The following is a 23715-nucleotide window of genomic DNA, read 5'->3' as shown; positions in this document are numbered from 1 at the left end:
TCACGCCCTGACCGCCTTTACCCCCCAGGGTTTCCCCCAGGTACCCATGTCATTCGACGCGGGGTGGGCGCCGGGGCCGTTTCCAACGTTAGAAAAGTTCCCGGATTTGAACCGGCCGGGGATCGAACCCGGGACCTTGAGCATGGTAGTCAGACGCGTTACCGACTGAGCCACCGCGGCCAAAAAAAAAAAACGCCAAAAAGAACAGAATAATTTACTGAAGAAGGGGTTGAGAATATGAGCAATAAGATGAAAATCACTAACAGGCTTTTACATGCATTCAAACAGCAGTAATAGCAAGCGGTACTTTCAAATTTAATATAAGACCATATACCTTACAGTATACCCGTCTGAATTCGACAGCAAATCAATACAAGAAAAGAGTTGGTAATACTGCACATATTTCTTGTGATTTTCACCCACTGTCTTCTATTTCCTTTTACGCTCTTTGGTCGTTGCGTCTCTTAAGCTACTTCGGAAGGAAGGGACGAAAAGGAAGGAAAAGAAGGCTCAAAGAATGCGGGGGACAGTGCAAACCGTGATTCTGTTGAGAGGTTTACAATCCCTCGCGCTGCTCTCGGAAGGTGAAAAAAAGAAAGCATGTGGGCATTCGTGGACAGGCTGTGTGGGCTGAAAAGGATTATTGTATGTTCGAGATGCTGGATCATTATCTGTTTTCCAGTTTCTTGCGTTATGGTCGATTTTGACCATAGCGAAATCATATATTTTTCTTTCAACTTAGCTATCTCTAGCTGCACATATGGCCAAAAATGATGCACGAGTTATCTTCAAGAAACATTTATAACTTGTGCGTGAGCCGAACCTATGTAAAGTGATCGTTCCCCACCGAGACGTCTAAAATGAAGCGTTTAGCCGCCTCCGAAAAACCTAAATCTAAGAACAAATCGTCAATTACTGTAAGAGTACACCATTCTGACATCTAAAAGGACTATTAATTTATCCTTAAAGGATAAGGCGCCTAATTCTAACAGTACACGGGAAACAGTAGAAGAGAAGGACGTTCTTCCCACGACAGAATGTTATTCATTCGCCACTGTAGCAATCGTAGGTCTGTAGAACCAATACTGACTAACAATACACCTTTGACAACAATTGAGGAAGAGAGGACAAGTACTACTGTAACAATGGTAGGTCTGCAGAATCAACACTGACCAACAATATACCTTTGACAACAATTGAGGGAGAGTGGACAAGTAGTACTGTAATAATGGTAGGTCTGTAGAATCAATACTGACTAACAATACTACACCTTTGACAACAATTGAGGGAGGGTAGATAAGTATTACTGTAACACTGACCAACAATACACCTTTGACAACAATTTAGTGAGAATAGACAAGTACTATTGCAACAATGGTAGTCTGTAGAATCAACACTGACCAACAATACACCTTTGACAACAATTGAGGGAGAGTAGACAAGTACTACAGTAACAATGGTAGATCTGCAGATTAAACACTGACCAACAACACACTTGTGGCAACATTTGAGGGAGAGTGGACAAGTACTACATTATAACAATGGTACGTCTGTAGACTCAACACCAACCAACAATGCACATTTGACAACAACTGAATGAGAGTAGACAAGTACGATTGTTACAATGGTAGGTCTGCAGAAACAACACTGACAAACAATACACCTTTGACAACAATTTAGAGAGAGTAGAGAAGTACTAATGTAAAGTGCCAGTTGCTTACTCAATGGTAGGCCTGGGCAACTTTAACTCTTTGTGGAAGACCGCTCCGTATGCACGCTTGGAACTCGGAGCGAACAATAATATTAGGCGCATCCAGAAAGTAAGTTTCCCTGGGGTCGTGCACAAAAAGGAAACATTATTTCATTCAATTATTTATTGCCATAGATACAGCACTTGTCATAGCGTGGGACCAACTTCTGTATACCTGCGTCGTAGAAGTCCGCCGCCTGGACGCCGAACCACTGTGTGACAGCCGTCTGAACCTCTTCGTCGCTGTGAAAATGTTGACCGGACAGGAACTTTTTCAGGTGCAAGAACAGGTGGTAATCACTGGGAGCGAGCTCCGAGCTGTACGATGGATGGTCGAACACCTCCCAACCGAACCTGCCCAGAAGGGCTGTAGTGCGCCTAGCCATATGCGGCTTCGCATTGTCATGCAGCAATATCAGCCCGGCACTGAGCTTACAGCGTCGCTTATTCTGAATGGCTCGTCGCAATGTTCCCAGTGTTTCACTGTAACGGTTAGCGTTCCCAGTCTCACCTCTGGGCAGAAACTCGATGAGCAAAATGCCTTGTCTGTCCCAGAACACCACGCACATCACTTCTCACGCCGACGCAGTCTGTTTGAACTTCGTTCTGCATGGAGATCCACTGTGACGCCAATGCATGGGGTGCTGTATGCAACCCAAGTTTCATCCCCTGTGATGATCCGGTTGAAAAAATCGTCGTCACCATGGTATCGCTGCAGAAATGTCAGCGCCATGCCCATGCGTTTTCCTTTGTGTTCGGACGTCAGTTGTTTCGACACCCACCGGGCACACAATTTCCGGAATAAGAGGCGTTTGGTAACAATGTCGTGCAACAACGACCGAGAAATCTGCGAGTTCCGTGATCGTGACGCGACTATCCTCCAATATGCGCCGCTGCACCTGCTCCACAAGCTCGTCCATAACGGCCGATGGCCGCCCACTGCGCTCGTCGTCATGCACATTTTGCCGGCCTTCAGTAAATGTCCTGCACCAGCGATGCACCATCTGCTTGCTCATGACGTCTGGCCCATATACCTGGCACAGCAGACGATGAATTTTGATCGGCTGTATGTTTTGTGCGTTCAAGAACCTGATCACCGAACGAACCTCGCACGCGGCGGGAGATGGAATAAGGTGGATGGATGCCTTGAGGTGCATTGTGTAGGCTAGAAGCTCGCAGTGCACACAGCACTCGTTAGCCCCCAAAAGAGCATACTAGTTGCCCAAGCCTACTCTATAGATTAACATTTTCATGCAAGCTTTTAAGGCAAGTTTACTTGCACGGAACTTCAGCATTCTAGTGATACCGATCACAGGTTTCTCGAAACAATGGCCTCCAAACAATAAATCTCTGACAACAATCGTGAAGCTTAAACGCCCAGATTGGACATTTTAAACTGCTGCAGCTCGCGACAACCCTTTCCTTACTCTTGTTCCTTCCTCGCATAGTTCCTCCAAGGCGGTGATCTTTCTCTTCCGCTTCCTTAATTCTCCCCCCTCCCAGACATCAGCTCCGAACTCCTTAGCATCCCCACGGCTTAAATTGCAGGCTTGACGGAATTGCAAGAATTTAAAGAGGTAATTGCCGTCTAATGACCTCAGCAGACACTATGGAAAGCTAAGACTTTGGGTGTTACGTCCGTCATTACTCAGACTTGCCTAGGCGGGCATTGTGCGTAATAATGAAGATAATGCTGAGAAGTGAAACTAAGCCGAGACGGTCTTTTCCAAGGCTCCATCCTCCGGGTCGATCGAGATACGCCTTCGACTTCCTTCCAGGGATGGAATCTTTACAATGCCGGAGCGGGACGTTCGTGCTGAGCCACGAGGTGAAGAGTTAGGGGACAGACATGTTCGGAGGCCGCAAATATTCCAACCTTGCCGGCAACGCTGGCTACCGTCGTGCCTCGAAACGTTAACCTTCTACCGCATGCCTCTTGTCAGGTGAGATCCGGTGGGCGACATTGGATAATTCTAGGTTGGAGAGAAGGACCCACCTCTTTTGCAGACACGACCTCATAAAAAAAATATATGAGGGAAATTTTGCAGGGGAAGGAATTTTGGAAATCAATGAAGGGATACGAAAAACCAGGAAAGGAAAGGGTTGTAGAAAAACGTATTCCACTTTCTCAGCAATGTCTTTTGTATACATGTCCTCGTTTCAAAATGCTGCCAGTCAAAAATTCAGAAAAGAGCATTTGGTTAAAGTTCTTCCACAAGTTTTCTGGAGGCCTTCCCAATGATACGTTGGTAACATCGTCGCCTTGTAATCAAGGGGTCCCGGGTTCGATAGCCGGTGGAGGCACTTTGGTTCGGATTGCACTTCAAACTGTATGTCCAGTCCTGATTAGCCTATCTGTGTATAAAGTGGACTTGAAACAAAAATTCAAACAATTCAAATTCAAACAAATATTCGGGAGAATTATACTGCACTCTCTGTTGTCTAGAATTCTTTGAAATAGTTTTAAGGCACCACGAATTTATTACATTCTAAACAGGCATCTACACGAAGGTCTCCTAGAATTCTGCAGGAAAAATTCCAAGCATATCTCCCACCAGACATAAAAAATTAGTTCACCTGAAGACGAAAGGCGGAGTGTTTTCTCGCGAAATTCGTGTGATGTTCGCATTGGCAAATTGTGGTGTATCTTAAAACTTCCATGACTTTCGTTCGATAATCTTCCAAAGCGAAGTCTACATACAATGTTGAAAATGTTCTACACTCTGAGGGTGGCCCACTGAGCAGATTCAATCACTAGTGTCTCCGGAAAAGTGAATCATTCATAAGATATCTCATGATACGCATTTTCCTCATCAATTACGACATACAAAAAAGCTGCAAAACCTGTTATACAATTTCAAAGAAACGTCCTCCATAACAACAAAAAGCACGTTATATTTCAGTACTTCCCATGGATTTTTTTCCAGCCATGGAACTGATAAATCGATGTATGCAACAATCAAAAATGGTTCTCGATAAAAAAAATAAAAATAATAATAATGAGAATGAAAAAAGACATAAGCTCTGAAATAGTGGAGATTTTCTTATCCTAGTACTTCATGTATTCACGTTAATTAATATCTTTTAGCCAACAATAACAAATATTTAAAATTTGTTGCGCATTTCTTGAACATAAACTGCCAGATTCAGATTACTCAGACTTGTTAACAACAACGACAACGTTTAAAACACGACGTCATCAAGAGAAAGTTTATATTTTGAATTCAAGTGGAAATGTCTGTAAATATATTGTTATGTGGATCATCCATGGCGCTATGGTCTAATTGGGGAGGAAATCTCACATCTACCCCATAATTTCCTCCCTGGTTGCATGGTTTAGAAAAAAGCATGGTGGGAAGTCTTGAAACATTAGCAGAAATATAAAATATTACATATCATCGCATCAATTTGAAAACCACGAATGTGCAAATTTTGTCTTCTTTTCACTTAAGTGCAGTTTCTGACTAATTTTCGTCAATAGATTCCTATGTTAACTTATATGGCGTAATAAGTAGGTACACTTTTTACCGATGACAACATTTATCCAAATGTAAAAACTGTTTCTTGTCAAAATATTGAATGTTAAAATGCTTTTATCACAAATTACGATTTAGTACATTCGTGGTTTCGTTTTGGGATTGGTGCGACGTTATGTCCTCTCTCTTGTACTTAAAACAGCGGATGCACGAAAATATTTTGAAAACATCGAATACTAAATGCAGGTGTCAAACCACCCTCGCAAAACTCCTGGACACGACGGAGACTGTACGAAGAAAATATGCAGTCGATACCCACTACATCATTCGAAGAACTAAATACTCAAAGATTGCAACACTTCTCATCGAGCAGAGTCAGAAGAGCGTTGTCAGTCGTCTCCGCCCACTTAGCGATTAATTACTCAATTACATCAAGATGACAAACGAGTTCCGCCGCGACCGCCTGTTTGCCCAAGCCACCCCCTCGAAACTGGGAACAATGTGGAGATTTTTTTTCATCTTACCTGAAGCTCGGATCCTCGTCACAGCTTCCGGGGCTGGTGGCGGAGTCCTGGCCTTTTGAGCTGATGCCGAGGCGAAGTTCTGAACGGCTGGCTCCTCTGCTTGCTGCTGTGGGGGCGACACTTCGCCCTTGCTCTTCACATAATGCCAGTCTTCCTTCAGCTTTTTGATCTTTTCCTGCAACCAGACACAACGAGGTCATGAGGTACAGACGAATACACAGGCACAGTTAAAATATGCGTAGGCCACTTAAAATCCATTGAAATGAGTAATCGACAAAAGAGAAGGAAACAGGCAGTGAGAAGCACTGAAATGAGTAATCGACAAAAGAGAAGGAAACAGGCAGTGAAATAAGTAATCGACAAAAGAGAAGGAAACAGGCAGTGAGAAGCACTGAAATGAGTAATCGACAAAAGAGAAGGAAACAGGCAGTGAGAAGCACTGAAATGAGTAATCGACAAAAGAGAAGGAAACAGGCAGTGAGAAGCACTGAAATGAGTAATCGACAAAAGAGAAGGAAACAGACAGTGAGAAGCACTGAAATGAGTAATCGACAAAAGAGAAGGAAACAGGCAGTGAGAAGCAGTGAAATTAGTAAACAATGGAACTGAGCGGATACCACTTTGAACCGATACCGATTCTTGAAAAGTGTAATAATTAAAAGTCGTTCAAAATATTGATTAATGTTAGTGTGTACGTATTCCACTCTAATTATATGCATTAATTTATCATATGTGTTCATTTAAAGTATTAAAAAATTATATCAGAATATTAAGTTACATGTTACGTTATCCCAAAATTCAGTTTTTTAACACAAAAATGGTGCAAAAAAAAGAAACCGAATTTTGCATAGTTTCCAGGATAATTACTCTGCGAAATGTTACGCGGTATTTTTAGGAGCCCGTGGAAGGCCAAAATGCCGGAAAAGTATCGGCTTGTATCGGTAAATAAATTCCAACCGATAGTTTCCGATACCGATACATTGGCTTCAGTATCGGCTCAATCCTAGTAAACATGAACTTAAAATCCAATAAAATAAGTAAGAATGAACTTCAAATCCAATGAATAAGTAAGACCATTTCAAATCCACTAAAACAATTAACACGCACTTAAAAAAAAACACTGAAATTACCAGATAATCAGAAAATAGTGAAATCCACTAGTGTGCACTAAAAATCCACTAACGTAAGTAAACATGCACTTAAATGGCACTAAAATTACGACACAATCACAAACTGGTGAACATGCATTTAAAATCCACTGAAATGTGCACCTAAAAGTTACTAAAAGTGAAAATAATCATAAAAATAGTAAGGCGCCAAAATAAGAAAACATGTGCTTACAATCCACTGAACTGGTGATATAGAAGCGAAAATACTGTAACAGGTATTTAACGACACTAAAATAAGTAAATATGCACTTAAACGTTACTAAAAGGGTAAATTAAAACTAAGAATAGTACAACAAGGAAGTAAAGGCACTTGAATAGTAAACACGCGCTAAAAATTCACTTAACTGGTGAAAATAGACACATACGTAACATAGTGAAACAGGTACTGTAATGGTACAACCTTTTCTTGATTGGATGCTGGTATATGTTCATTAATATTATTTTCATGGGTTGTTGAAGGTAAAATTTGTTATTCACTGTCTAATGTAACCTGCTATAGAGCTGGCCTACATGTCTGGGAAGGCCAGTCTTTCAGAAGGCGGGTAGTTTAAAAACTTGTCCTTTCAAAACTCGGAGGGTTGAAAAAAGAAGTCGTTTACTGGCTTTTTTCGAATCGCCTATATAAGGGATTATATTGAGTAGCGGGGGTTGGCATTTTTCGTTGCTTGGGCAAGAGGAGAGACCTTGGAAGTTCTCTCGATGCAGGCAGTGGCTGTGGCTAGTCTAGAAGGCTAGCGGTCACGGGTCAACCATTCTCAAGGAGATGGTTCTGATGGTCTAGGCCAACGTACAAATCTCGTTTGCACCCAAGTTTTAATTATATATTAAAGAAACTGCGTTTTTAGTAGTGGCTGTGGCTAGTCTGGGAGGCTAGCAGTCACGGGGTAACCATATTTAAATAGAGATAGTTCTGATGGTCTAGGCCAACGAACGAACTTCTATTCTCCATATATATATATATATATTTTAAAATATGGCATTTCAACTAATTTGGATCATGTGGAGGCGTTGCCTTTGTAATTCATCTCTTCATATTTAAACAAGAAATAAATAGCGTTCATAAGAAAAGTGAGAAAAGAACTGAGATTCCCCTATATCCATGGTACAGAATAATAACAAGACACTATATGGTAGCTATTCTAAGAAGTGTTTTTTTTTCGAATGAACTGTATGGTTAGTTTTTTTATGTTTTTGCATCTTATTCGCCTGTGGCAGTATCGGAACAAGTAACTGGTAGAGCCAACGTAGGTTACTGTCGAACAGAGGGAAAAAAAAGCAAAGAAGTACAAAGATGCTCTTAAAAGGAAGACAGTGTGCCTCCCCCGATAGTTTACAGGCTAATGCCGTTGCTTTGCAATCAAGTTATTCGAGGTTCGATCACCTGTATAGACACATTGCATAGTGCTTCGGATAGCACTTTAATTGTTGTACCGATTAGTCTACCTAGACTTGAAACAAACTTTGACGCTAAACGAATGAGTCACAAAAATAGTGAAGCATCATATTCAAGCCACAATTACTCGTAAGTAAAACAAGTAATTAATTTAAGGCACTAAAATTAATAAACATGCACTTGAACTCCACTAAACGGGAAAAATAGTCATAAAAATAATTAACAGAAAATTAACGGCACTTGAGTAAATATGTGTTAAACAAATTAAACAGTTATGAAAGTAGTGTAGCCACTAAAATGATTAAACAAGCTCTAAACCCGCGAGTTTGTTACAAAAAGTGTGAAACTCAAAGTTAAGAGCCACGGACAATGGCGCTATCGGAAGAAGTTGTTGAGGGCTTTAACTCACTTTTGGCCCAGTTTTGCTTTTAAAAAGAACGAATATAGCACTGACTATTAAATAACATCCTACTTTAATGAAAATCATGGGAAAGCCACTGAGAACTAAATTAACAAAAATGTACTTCATTTATTTTTCAATAACTATACGTACAGTGGGATCCATGAGTATTACCGTGCAAATTGTCCACCACCATGTTCCTGCACTTTATTTGACCCAATAAGAGCTTCAAGAATTAAAAGAAAACTCAAAACAAGCTGTTGACAACTTCTGCACCTTATACATAAAAATCCATCGGTTAAGAACACATAGGATGTAAGAGAAAAATTAATGAAAATAGTCATGGACAATTTGCACGGTAATACTCATGGATTCCACTGTACAGGCATTTAAAAGGCATAATAACTTTTAAAATTCGCAAAAATGATCAAACAGGTAACTATAGGTGTAGGTACTGCCAGAAAACAGCTGCATTGACCAAGGGTCAGTGGCGAGCCCAAGGGGGATTGGTGGGAGTCATGCACCCGTCTGGCCTAGTATTCATAAAAAAAGAACGTCAAAGGTAGTAAAAGATAGCAAAATTAAGACTGACTACTAAACAAAGTATACGTAACCCCCCTCCCCCCATCTTTCGAAAATCTTGCCAAGGGTCACCCAATAAAAAGCAGCTTGGCAGGCCTTGGCCCCAAAGGGGCGTTGCGCTACGAAGTTTAAGGGAGAGAGTGACAATTTCGCACCAGTTTTGCATTTATTTCAATATCGTCGGAATGGCACTGCTACTAAAAAAAAACTAAAAAAATCGTACACTATACAAGAGTATGAATTTCTCTCCATGTTGCAAGTGGAAGCGGTTTTTTCAAGGTGGTTGTTAAGCTAGACAATGTTTGAAAAATATTATGAATAAGTATTTACAGAATTCCATGTATTCCTTATGGGAAATCAACTTTAACTTCAAGTTACGGCTAATCAAATGGGAGTTTCGAGATTTCCTACGACTAAGACATAGTTCAACCTGTCATTTTTCCGTCCATGTACTTTTCTACGTCATTGGATGTTTGTTATTCCCGAGAGAACTAATAAAATAATGGTCCCGTAAGCGTAATGCATTTCTCCTTGTCTCCTACGACCTTCCTGGCAATGTTGCCAAACCTGATGTGCATAAAAGAGCTAAATTTCCCCTGAAATAGAGCTAAAGTTGACTTTCAAGGAGCTAGATTAACGAAGGCTGGATAAAGTGCCTCCTAGGGTAATTTTAAGTGTCAGAGGGGTGGGGGCGATGCTATTACCGTTAACTTTAAGGTGGTGATAATTTATTCTTAGTTTTCACCGCCCAGATCTGGCGGTATCACCCATCTCAAAAATCCACTGATGGTCGAACGAAATCGAAAATAAAGGATTCCCGGATAACAATATTGTTATCTTCACCTCAGCCACGGCGCTATGTAAAAGTAACTGGGAAGGTAAGAGGGGGGGTTACGCAACCAATATAACAATATCACGTCACGTGCAAAATGCATACTCATGGCAAAAGTAGGTCTATGTGGGCCGGAGCTAAGCTCCAAAAGAGCTAAGTTGGCAACAGTGCTTAACAGCTGCCATAGAGAGAAGAACCTGGGGAAATTGTCCCTCATCCCCTTAATCGATAATAAAACAAATTTCTCGTTGATTAACGTCGCTTATCTGCCAATTTAAGGTTCATGAAAATGACTGATTATTTCATATAAAATTGGAGAAACCGTTGATTCGAACCTAGAACCGTTGTGAAACCAAAATCCTTGATCATTGAGCCGAAAGACCACGGAGATCAACTTTGACCATATTTCATAGCACACCACCCAGGGAACAAAACTTTATTACCCCTAAACGACGAGAGATTGTCGGAAGTTTAGGAATTTATATTCTCCCTGAACGTAGCAATCTTGGCACCCCATCGTTACCTTTGAATGGGTAAAAAATTGATTGCAGACAGCATGGCGAGTTGTAATCCCTCCCTGCCTCGGAATCTCTCCCCACTGCGTTAACACAATGGATGATCTGCGGTAAATGAGATGAACACCCAACAGTTAGGCAGGAATCCACCAATGGGAATCGGTGGAGAGATATCAATTCGGCCACGAAACCTTTGAGGTTTTTACGTTTGACTTCGCACGATATAGCTGGACATGGGAGATGAAGATTCATTCGCCAACATCATGCACAGGGTACTAGACAGACGAGGTGGAGCTACTGTAGTTCTGCGTAAATAGAATTTTATCCTCCTGAATGGCTTCAAAATCGACAACATAAAAAGACAGATCATTTTCTCCTGATTACTGGTGGGTGTTGTCTCCTGGACGGGTTGAGCGGAAAATAAAGTGAAACTGGCAACCCTGCTGCCAGGCAAAAAAAAAAAAAAAAACTGGTTCAGTAAAGTCCCTGACCATAGGCGTTCACAGGCTAATGTATTTGGGAGTGCCTTAGGGAGAGTTTCAGTTGCCTATCTGGACAATGTTAGCCTAATTGTCGTAACTTAATGTTCCTTTTTCACAGAAAATATTAGATATATGAAGATAAAATTTTAACATAGTCTCTGAGTAATCATTTAGAGCGAGTTTTTTTCTTATCATTGTGACAATATTTATATTATTTAAATAAAGAAAGTAAACATTTGAAATTCAGAATATGTACAGAATATCCAACTCTTAACAAATGTAATACGAACAATATAAAGTCATTTATTTATTTATTTATTTATTTCGTCTTCTTTTACATGGCGAAGTTAAGGCTGTGGAGCCTTTTCTTCCACTTGACCATGTTTACAAAAAAATTGAATATGAAATAATTAAAATTTTGAAAAAAAAGGAAGAAAAAAAAATATATAAAAAATTACAGAGAAATAAAAAATACAAAGAGAAATTACATATAAGAAAGGTAATCTAACCTATAGATACGGACACACACACTCACACACACACATACATATCTTTGCCCTTACACACGTACAAGCAAATACATAACACTACACTTACTTAAGCACAGTCCAATATTACACATACTTAAAACACAGTCATAATACTACAGGTACGTAATGTCAGCTCAATCCCTTTCATTAGCTAAATCTGTAGGTTCCGTTTTTTCACGTTTTCTAATGCACATTACATCATAAAATATAATATTGTCCCTGGCCACTTAATAGTTAATTCTCTAAGCGATTAATAAAGTGTAAAACATCTAATAGTAAGCAATATCACGTTTTGGGGAGAAGGGGTGGGGGCATTTCAAAATAATCGAAATAGCTTACTCTCTTAAAACACGGATATTATTTTCATTATATTAATGGTAGTTTCTACATTTTCTTTTCTTGAGGACACATTAGGAGGTGCTTAGGCGCCCCCAGCACCCCCCGTGCGCACACCAACGTCCCTGACATTAATCTTTGAGTGCGCTAACCGAGAACGCTGTTTCGAGTTTGAATTTTGGTTTTAAGTCTACTTTATGCACAGGAATGCTAATCGAGACTGGGCCTACAGATTAGTGGGATGGATCACTTGTGACTCCACCGGATATCGAATCCGGGACCCCTTGAGAACGCTGTTTCGAGTGCGCGGAAAATGTTCTCTTGTCCATATTTTAGCAGTGTGTGGTGAAAAATTCGACGTCAAGAAATTGTACACAGTGTTAAAAGCAGCCGCAAAAGTTTGGATACTTTATCTCATTCTGGAATCATTACGCACATCGGTGATATCATCACAAAGTGGCGAAACTGCTTTTCGCAGACATGCGGTGAAAATATCATGAAATGGAATCTACCATTTACGAAAAAGTTTTAAATCCACTTTATGCACACGCTAATCGGACCTGGACCTACAGTTTAAATTGAAATTTGAACCACCGTGCCTCTGAAGGGGATCAAACGCGTCACTCTACGATAAGGCGACAGTTTTAGTCACCTCGTTCTCGGAAAGTCCTAACATTCGCGAGATAGGCTACTGCTTACTTCTAAAAAGCAGCAGTCAAACTTCTATAGCCGCAAAACGAGCCCTGAGGCCAGTTTATTTAAATTTTATTCCAGCTCTTGCGTCACACCGACACACTGCTGTACGAGTATGTCCTTCAACCGGTGAATGAGTGTAGCAAATATTTATGACCCATTGTAATTTAATTTTTGGACAGCCCTCGTATATTATCTTTACCAAGTTGGGGCCGTAAAAATGGTTTAGTTGGCAGCAAGAGCAAAAAGAAACAAGATCTGCTCGACGTGTTCTGTTTTTAATATAAAGCCAAAAAAAATAAAAGAAGGGAAGTACTGGGTAACTACCGAGTACATATGCAGGACAATTGAAATAAATCGAGTACATATGCAGGACAATTGAAATAAATCGGTGTTTTAAATGAAATATTCCTATTAACTTCTGTGGAAATTTCCACTTGTGGGATACATTCGACGTTGTTTTCCCGCTACAAGATTCCTGTTTTTACTACATTAAGCTTACATTTCTGCAACAATGAACTGTTATTATTCGATTTAGAACGCTGTCGACCAATTTTATCGATTTTTATCCTGATTGAATTGACGCAACCTTTCTTCCCTTGAGAATGAAACGCCGAGATCTGCTACGTCAACTCAGGCCAGTTATTTTACAAAGGATTATACACAAAAAAAAGTTGCTTATACGTTGCAAAATAAACCTATAAAACAAATAACACATATACCACAATAAAAGAGGGGCGTGAACAGAAAAGCTACAAATAAGAATAGAAAGATGGAGATGAAAATATTGTGGACATATAAGAACAAATAGAGAAAAACTGCCCGGAAAATTAATAAACTGAGACTAAATACGAGGGGAAGTCAGTAAGTAGTTTAAAAACTGATGTGGAATGTCTGAAATTGGAAGTGGTTAGTTTCTAAATGTATCATTAGATGGCAGCACAATCCAGCTTGATGATATTCAGTTACGAGTCGCTAGATAGCAGACGCACGCATTGGCAGCTCAGTTTAAAAATGACGACCTTACTCGAGGACCGTACGTGGATATAGCATTGGTGGAGGAGATTATTCGAGCTGCAATATGGTGTTCTCGTGAATTAGCCCACGGCATAATGCATGATCGTTTGAATTTCTGAAAAGTGTGCGCCAAGTGGCGGCAAACGTTATGCGGATGATGATGATGTTGAATGTAAGGTGCGACTGTGGCTGGAGCACCAGCCCACACTTTTTATGCAGAAGGTTTTGGGGGACTGACAAAGCGATGGGATAAGTGTATTAATGTCGGTAGAGATTATGTTGAAAAATACAAACAGTTTTCAAGTCAGTATCTTACTTAGTTATTTTTTTATAAACTTTTGTTACCTACTTAATGACACCAAGCCAAAAGTGGATAGATACCGCGAAAAAAAATATATGGAAAGAAGTGGAGACTGGTAACATGTGAAACGAAAAAGATGTACTGGTACACAGTGTGGTGAAACAACAATGCAATATACACTGATGGCTATGATGGTGATGATGAATTAAAGAAGATGGGCAATTTTCCTACATGTCAGCAAAATTATTTTTTTACTTACTAACCTCCACGGAGCAACAGCGCCCTCAAAGGACAAGGGCCTGCATTGGGTGACGCGAGGTCAGCGCATCGAGTCCCATCCCCGCTATTTGCTGGCTTTCGAGACGGGAGGTCCGTTACTACTTCTTTTCAAGTAGCCACCTATTGTCCTCATGAATGCTAGGTCATCGCCGAAATATTAGGGGCTCCCGCCTGGAATCGCACCAGGGACCGTTCGCACAAAAAGCGAGAGAGATAACCATTTGGATACGCAGGAGACTAATTTATTTATTTGCTGGGAAAATTTCACACAGAGCATACAGTGGCCATTTTGCACTTTACACACTAATGATGATGAGAACAAAAACAACATAAATTCAATAAATGTAAAAATTAACAAAAGTAATTGCAAGATGGCATGACTTACATTATTTAGCATTTATATTGATTGATGGTCCAAAAATACTCTGAAGAACAGCTTTTTTGGGGAGGTAATTATATTAAGTTGGGAGACTGTAGAAAAGAGGTCGTTTTTAAATTTCAAGCCTAGGTTTCCCGGTGTAAAATAGGTTTGTATTAAGTGTTGTGTGCATGGGCACGCGAAAGTGGAATTCTTGAATGAGAGGATAGCAGTGAAGCTTGGCGCTGATTATTTAGTATAAATAGTTCAAATCACTCAACAAGCGACGCCGAAAGGGGGATTGTAAATTTAGAAACGTCACGAGATGTGTTTTTGAAAGGTTGCGCGTCGACGGAACTCGATAACGAAACTTAGCTAGCTAAAAATTAAAAGCGGAACCGATTCTAGAAAATTAAGTGGAAGATATCCTGGACCAAACTGGAGAGGGTGAGGTATCATTCATTTCAGTAAAGCGAAAGCTCAAAGGAGATTTCAGACAGATTACAAGCTACAAATGACACGCGGGTTTTACACCGAAGCGACATGCGACAAAGGCGCCTCAAGTATGTAAAAGTGTATTCACTGCGTGCACATCCAATCAACCAACAGAGGCGACAGGATGCATGTTATTGTGAAAACGCTCAATCGAGAGAGACACAAGCGACAAGTGCAGCTTGATGTCGCTCTAGTGCGAACAGTTATATTTATTATCGAGGGTTCGTTTCCAAGTGACACGTGCCGCTTATGGCTTGTCACCTCGGTCTTGAATCAGCCTAAGAGACAAACAGCAAGTGTCCGTTGGATTGATTAATTTGCTTTATTTCATTTCGTTTTTCTGTCATTTTTTTATAATATCTAAGAGGATGAGTGATGATATGATGAACTTGATAAAGGGACACACAAACAACACCCAAGTGACCAGGCCGGGATTCGAACCCAGGAATCCTGGTGTCGTAGCGCGCTGTGCTAACTACTCCACCACTCACTTTAGCAACGAGTCACTTGGACTTTAAAAATGCAACATTTCGTACCGAGGTGACACGACAAGCTGTAGAAGTCACTTGTCGCTCGCGTATCGCTAGGATTGTGCCGTTTCTGAATATCGTGCATGGTGATCGCGCATGCGCTGTGAATGAATTTTTGTTCCGTACCCTTTGTCACTTCGGTGTGAAAAAACCGTGACCAGTTTATCTATAGTCTGAAAGCTCCCTTATACGAGGGTTAAGTCATAAGTCATGGCAACTATTTTCTTTTCTCGCAAACAGGGGACGACACGAAAAATCTATGATATACATTTGAAAGTGTATGGAATGTACTTTCGAAAGAAGCCACCAGATGGTGTATGTAAACAACGGTGGGGTAGTAAACACGCACCCAAATTCAGTCGGTGAGTGACAGCGTTCGAAAATGGAGGTCATGAAGCAGAAACAACATTCGTACGTTAAAATAGCAGTTCTCCATGACAGTAATGCCATACAGAGCTACGGGAAACACTGGGTGTGCATGTCATGTCCTATCAAACAGTGGCGAGGTGGGTGGATGCCTTCATACGGGGCAGTGTGTCAACTGCCAAAATAAAACACTTTTGTCCAATGTCATGTGTTCTGCCTCTTCCCTACGAGAGTCTCCTGCATCCAGGTGGCTTAATTCGAAAGTACATTCCATACACTTTCAAACGTATATCTTATATTTTTGAGTTGTCGCATGTTCACGAGCAAAAAAATAGTTGCCATGACTTATGACTTAACCAACGTTTGTTAATTTCGGTAATGTACCAACGAGGACAGTTCTGAAGTAAAAATAAAAACTCGTATAAAATGCTGAAAGAGCATTTTTCTCATGGCAGTGATGAATAAAAAAAAATTGCGTGCTTATTTGAGGCAGCAATGGAAACTTGCTTTTCTTCTTTGTGATGAGCCGTTGCGTAGATACCAATTTTCGTTTCGTCTCCCTCTCTCTTAGTATCACGTGTTCTACCCTGCTCGAAAACCTTCGCCATTGTTGCGATATTGTCATTCCATTCCTGGACACACTCGCGCAAACATCATTGAAAACAATTGAATAGCGCTCCAGCTCGCGGTTCACACCCTTCGGTAGGGACGGTAATGTGGCAATATAGCACGGCGTAGTGGTTGCTTCTTTTATGCAGTGCATGTTCATTGGCTAGCTAGTAACTAGTGTTGCCAACTGTAATAATGAAGCACTATTTCTGTCACGGAAGGGGAAAGGCAGGTAAAATGACGGTGAGTTTTGTTGGATTGGAAGCACCATATTTTTATTTTATACTAAGTATTTTACCGGTTTGACGTTGTGTACGTGTATTGCGTGTGAGTTTGTTAATTAACGTTAAATTCCATAATGCCTCCAGTTCTGTCAAAGTTGAAATCAAAAACCTTGCATAGCCAAGCTCGGGAAATTCTAAGCAACGTGCACGAGTTCATGAAGGAGGAAGCCAGTGAAGGTGTTAGCATCCCAATACAGCATTTTGGCAAGAGAGCAGCGGCTGCGACTGGAGTTCCTGAACGAACAATCAGGGCTATCATGAACGAAAGACAATCTCTTGAGATGTCAGAAGGCCCCTCCACATCATTCCACACTCCCGGGAAAGAACGACAAAGACCAGCGACCAAATCGTCAGTGGACGCTTTCGATGAAAACGTTATCCGTAGGCGCATATACGACTACGCTCTGCGTGTGAAGTGCCGACATTGAAAAAATTGCATGTCAAATTACAGGCGGACATACATTTTGCGGGAAGTCAAGAGAGTTTGCGACGTTTGCTGCGAAAGATGGGATTTAGGTAGAGGAAGAGGAGGCTGTCATTTTTGCTGCTTAATGCGATGCATATTGTTTTCTGTGTTAAAATTGCCATGCTTTGATGGGTGACCAAGTTCATAGCAGGGCCGGCGGAAGGGGAGGGCGAACCGTGCCACCGGCCAGGGCGGCAAAATTTGAAGAGAAGAAAAAAAATAAGCCTATTGAAAACTGTGGTCGAGCGAGATATTCTTTTGCGCTTAATAGTATTGAAATAGCATAAGAAGTCTCATTATTTATTTTATATTTTGATGTTTTACTTAGGAATATATTGATTTTCAATTTCCCTTTGCTGCGTAATGGCGGGGGGGGGGGGGTCGAAATGGAGCGGCATCTACCGCCACCGCCCAGGGAGGCAAAATGACTAGCGCCAGCCCTGGTTCATAGCAAAAGAAAAAGCCGCGCAGCTTATCGTCTAGTGGCAGTATATGTACTTGTTATTGTTGTGGAAGCCGGCATCGTTTATAAATGTAGAACAAAGGCAACCGACTTTCGCCGATCAGAGAGGAAATAATAATACTGCTTGAGGAGGAGTGTTGTGGTCCACAATTGTCGCGGTTTAACACGTTGGCATGTTGTTATCTGCCGTTGCAGTTCCGTACCAGTGTATACGGGTTTTGGGAGTGACAGTTAGAACGCCACCAGTGCATTAATGCAACGAAAAATAATATTTTTTTTATTTTGTTTGAAATCACTCAAATAAGGAATCGTATGAAGAAGTCTTCTTTGCAGCATTTTTGGTAATTTTACGTATGTGTTAGTTCATATTTTGCTAATTTTTAGTCCATATGTATGTAGCTACATACAAAGCCACTTGTTAGTACATATTAATCCTATTCCTGGTATAATGCATGACGTTTAAAACTCAACGTTAGATAGACCTGAATTCTCTAATTTCCTTGTTGTACGTAACAGCTGTGCATCGGCGCACTGCAGCGATTTTTCTATCTGCTCCATTAGCAACACTGCTTGTTTAGTTCTGTCGCGCATCGCACGGCAGAAATATCTGTGCTGGACTCTAAGTCATAAGTCATGGCAACTATTTTTTTTCTCGCAAACAGGGGACGACACGAAAAATCTAAGATATACATTTGAAAGTGTATGGAATGTACTTTCGAAAGAAGCCACCAGATGGTGTATGTAAGCAACGGTGGGGTAGTAAACACGCACCCAAATTCAGTCGGTGAGTGACAGCGTTCGAAAATGGAGGTCATGAAGCAGAAACAACATTCGTGCGTTAAAATAGCAGTTCTCCATGACAGTAATGCCATACAGAGCTACGGGAAACACTGGGTGTGCATGTCATGTCCTATCAAACAGTGGCGAGGTGGGTGGATGCCTTCATACGGGGCAGTGTGTCAACTGCCAAAATAAAACACTTTTGTCCAATGTAATGTGTTCTGCCTCTTCCCTACGAGAGTCTCCTGCATCCAGACTTCATCTGGTGGCTTAATTCGAAAGTACATTCCATACACTTTCAAACGTATATCTTAGATTTTTCGTGTTATCGCCTGTTCACGAGAAAAAAAAATAGTTGCCATGACTTATGACTTAACCAACGTTTGTTAATTTCGGTAATGTACCAACGAGGACTGTTCTGAAGTAAAAATAAAAACTCGTATAAAATGCTGAAAGAGCATTTTTCTCATGGCAGTGAATAAAAAAAAAATTGCGTGCACATTTGTGGCAACAATGGAAATTTGCTTTTCTTCTTTGTGATGAGCGAGGAGGAGGAATCTAGAACTGAAGTCACAACAAATTATACATACGGAAAAAAATGTTAAAAAGAAGCTGAGATGAAGACAGAAAAAGTTTTCTTTGCTTATTTCTCTTTCTTCTTTCCAGCGCATGCAAGGGCTTCAGCGTGCCTTATGATATTTATCAGGAAGACCAATCTTACTTTTGCATGCACTAGTTTCAAAAGCAATCCCTCAAAAATGGTCCAGAACGAATTACGACTTTAGAAAGTTCCAACATTGCCGACCTAGACTCCTCCAAGCACAGAAAAAAATGTGTACAATCACAACCAAAAGTCAGTTCTCACAGTAAACAGTAACCCACCTCTCCGAACTCATGCGTCGAAGTTCGAAAAGCTGGCACTCTTTGTCCGTTAATTGTATGTTTAGAACTTCAAATATAATCTCGAAGGGGAAAGGGCTGATTTTAACTTGTTTATTATTGATGTAAGCTACAGTTCGTCCAATCACAATTTCCCAGTCAAGCTCATAGCAGGGAATAGACTGACCCTTGCAGAGGGGGAGAGGGGAAGAGGGAGAGAAAATTGGGAATTCGTCATCTTTTATTGTTGCGACGTTAAAACCTCGCCCAGAGCCCTGGAAAATTTATAATTTATTTACAAACAGGCAAAAAGTTGTCCCTCGGTGCGAAAATTCAGGCCTCTTATGTTAACACGGAAGTTTGATTTTTTTACATTACTTTTGTTATTTAGCGTCGCTTTTCTTTCACTTTTGGCTAATCGCGGCGATGATTGATTGATTTAGCTTATTTTACTTCGCGTTTTGTGCCTCTTGGCTAATTTGCGAAGTTGGGGATGACATGATGAAATTGATGAATGGACATTCACAAACAACCAAGTCCGAGCGGTATTCGAACCCGAGACCCTTCGCGTCGCAGCGCGATGTGCTAACCACTCGTCGCGGCGATGAGAATGAGTAATGATATGATGAAATTGATGAAGGGACACTCACAAAGAACACCCATAAGCAGGTTTGATTCGAACCCGGGACCCCCGGCGTCCTAGCGGGCTGGTCGGCTGGAATTTTAAAGTGACTTCGCTCATCATTTTCATTTGCATACAGGGTGTCCATGCCGTAATACTTTCAACGTTTTGAAAGTATATTCTTTTTAGATTACAGGTTATACAACTGTGATCCTGTAACAGTTGGCCTCTCTGGTGTAGCGGTCGGCCCAAGCTCAAAGCCAGTTTAAGACATGGGTGTGCCAATACGTATGTCCCATCATCCATCTCATCAGTTCACCATTTGTTGTCATCGCGATTAACCCAAGAGGTACAGTGGCGACGGAAAATAACCAAAATAGAAAGAAAGAACGCTCAACTGTAAAGAACGAATGCAGACTTAAAAAAATTCACATGCAAAAGTTGTAGCGTGCATCATACACACATTGGTGCTGGAGTCAATTATTTTATAAAATGGCGACTGCTAGTTGGCGAGCACAGAAAGAATCAGTCAGGTTGCAACGAAATTTCCGCCATGTCTTCAATAACGACCCTCCGGCATATCAGACCATCAAAAAAGTGACATGAGCAGTTTTTGGAGACCGGTAGTATTATGTTGAAAAGTGAAGGAAGCCTCAACATCACGGGGAAAGGCCGTTGAAAAGACGATCGTTTCACCAATGAGATTTCTAACAGTGGTCGGGGGGGGGGGGCGCAATTTCTTGATAGTGTGACAAATTGGACAGTGGTTATTGAATGCATGGTGGAAGTTTCGATGCACATAACTGCCCGATTTTGTTACTGCATGCCTTCACACTACAACTAGTTCAAGGGTCGCCATTTTGAAAATGGCCCGCATAACGAACCCGGTCCTGCATTCCGAACCGCACGCAAATATCCTCACAATTGATTAACTCTTCATTATCTTATATGAGCAGGTGTGCAGGGTAGCCTACTGTACTTTATACACAAGCAGTGACTTGGTTACAATTCATGTAAAAAAAGACTGTTATAAATGCACTAAAAGAAGACCGAACAAAGCGTCGAAAGCGGAAATAAAATTGAAGGAACGAGCGGCGCATTAAACCAGTTTCATGCATAGCATTGTTACCACAATCAGAAATCTAATACGTGGAATAAACTGCCCGCAACTTAGATTCCAGTAAAGGTGGGCAAAAAGAATATGTTGTGGTGTTTTTTGACATTCCCTGCAAACTCTATTACGATGTTTCGCGATTTTGGACCGGGCTCGGGAACGGATTAAAATTATTCCGCTAGTAACGTCCGCGTTCCAATAACGAACGCTGTCCTGGAACATAGTGCGTTCGTTATGCACCACTGTACTTTCAAACACTGACGTTTCACGGAGGACATTGTGTATATAATTTGAAAAGAAAATTGTGCAATTTAACAGCAACCCCATTAGATTACAGGTGATGCTAATAAGCCTTCACTATCTCTTTCTTACAAAGCACATATTCACTCAAGAATCAAGAGCAAAATTTCAGAATTCTCCAAACTCAGACCATGACAATTCCGTTAGTAGAAAGATGAAAGCAGTTTCAACCGACGCATCAATCTTCTTATTTTTCATCTCGCTTTGGAAAAAGAAAAAGTACGCTACGCTTTATTTAAATGCTAACGAATACCACGTTAATGGAAACAAGTTTCAATGAACAAGAGAAAAGGACGGAAAGTGGGAGAAAAATTTGCATTCATCCAGCTACAAAAGAGAAAGAGTGGGGGAGGGGAGGGATTCTAATTGAATTTCTCCTTGTGTGTTCCTCACAGCCTGTCTTATCTCGTTTCACCGAAAATTTTCCTCCTCGTTGTTCACGCAAATTGAATAGCATCTCCCGAGGAAAAGGAAATGGGAAGAATGGGAAAAGGATGAGGAAATCACCATAATCTATATTCATTTTAGTCTTAAGCGAGAAAATTCGGCTAGGATTTGTAATGATACAGTTGAAATTTCCTCCAAATATTTCCCTGCAAGTTTTGTTCTCGCATATTCTCCTTACCTACAGAAAGAAGGGAAATGTTTATGCAGTTATGGATATGTCAAGGAATCCATGGAACAATGCAGGTCAAGTTGGAGCTATGAGTACAACTCAAAGTCTATAGTTGCAATCTGCCCTACAGAAACTAATCAATAACATGCTTTTAATGTGATTGCATGCTTTGGTATGTCAAGAAAATTGGAGAAAACACTGATAAAGTGTGTGATTATTGAACAAGTTATTATTGGTTATTGGTAGTAGTGGGGAGGGGCAGACCTGGGACCCCTTGATTACAAGGCGACGACATTACTGCTACGCTATCTAGGACCAATCAACCACATCGAGCATAGAATGTTAGGAATTAAAGTGATTGATTCGTTGATTTGGTTTATTTAATTTTGCATTTCTGCCACTTTTGGCTAATCGTGAAGATGAGGATGAGTGGATGAAATTGATGAAGGGACATTATAGTGAGACTACTATTATTGTATATTAGTGTTACTATACATCCCGGATTTTCCAGAACAGTCCCGGAAAGGTATCATTTGTCCCAGTGTCCCAACAAGTTTCTGCAGGATGCACTAATGTCACAGAATCAGAAGGGAAAGCAGGTACTATTAAGACCATACTTTCATGAACTTTATTTCTATTTAAATACGTGAACACAATTTTTTAAAATGCTTATTTTACAAAACAATTAACTGTACATTGAACCTCTCCCTCTCAATAATACAAGAGTTATCGAGTTACAAGAATATGCTATAGAGATATTTGACTTCACCATGGCCCTGCTCACTGCACTTGCTCGACAACAATTAGAAACAACACTACTTTTATTCTTCCACCTCACCCTTCCTGGCACCAATGCCTCACATGTTTTCTCTCTCACTCTCACCATGAACCAGAAATAGACACTGCTGATGACTCAGTTTTCTAAATTACAATGTGTCCAGTTTCATAAATTGATTTCCAAGGTCAGAAATTAGCTTGAAAAATCCAAAACAAGCTGACGGAGCCAAAGAAGTCCATGTATGTCTACTTAACTAAGTTTTTATTGTTTATTAATTACATTCCTATACATGAATCTATTATGTAAGGTACAAAAGAGTTCACTGAAATTTATTTTTAAGTCTTGAAATATTGTGTCTTCTGTTGCAAAAATGTTCTAAAATTGAGCTACAAGGCAATGTTGGGTCATTCCATGTGAAATCAACAATGTCCTCAACCTTACACTATTTGATTCATTTGAAATTTGGCATACTGGAAGGGCCACCCAAGGTAGGAAAATAGAAAAGTTATAGATCCATATAATTTGTATTTCAGAAATTACAGTGTTGCGAACTATGCGATTTTGTCCATTTTTTCCAACATCTTGTTAATTTAAATTGCAATATTTCTGCAATCAGGACACCTATAAAAGTGATTCAGACGGCATTGGAAAGGTCTTGAAGCGCTCTTTGACATGAGATATTGCATGCCTATGTCAGGGTAAAAAAAAAAAAAAAACAATTGAAGGTGGTGTAAAGAAAATTTTCGTAGCCATTTAGTCTTTTAATTTATTTATTT

The 23715-nt window shown here is 40.5% G+C and overlaps 1 protein-coding gene across 16 annotated transcripts in view; it reads right to left on the bottom strand.

Moving 5' to 3' along the window:
* The window catches only part of Dys (Dystrophin), a 1073030-nt gene that overhangs the window by 773399 nt on the left and 275916 nt on the right, over positions 1 to 23715 (bottom strand). For all 16 annotated transcript variants that reach the window (XM_083123868.1, XM_083123876.1, XM_083123873.1 and 13 more), the window contains one exon: positions 5751 to 5925. In XM_083123868.1, the coding sequence (XP_082979994.1) occupies positions 5751 to 5925 (175 nt within the window). The remainder of the gene's footprint in view (positions 1 to 5750; positions 5926 to 23715) is intronic.

The sequence above is a fragment of the Lepisma saccharinum genome, chromosome 6 (assembly GCF_977018435.1).
Source record: "Lepisma saccharinum chromosome 6, izLepSacc3.1, whole genome shotgun sequence".
NCBI lineage: Eukaryota > Metazoa > Arthropoda > Insecta > Zygentoma > Lepismatidae > Lepisma > Lepisma saccharinum.
The sequence above is the reverse complement of the archived record's forward strand: the minus strand, read 5'-3'. Positions and strand labels throughout refer to the sequence as shown.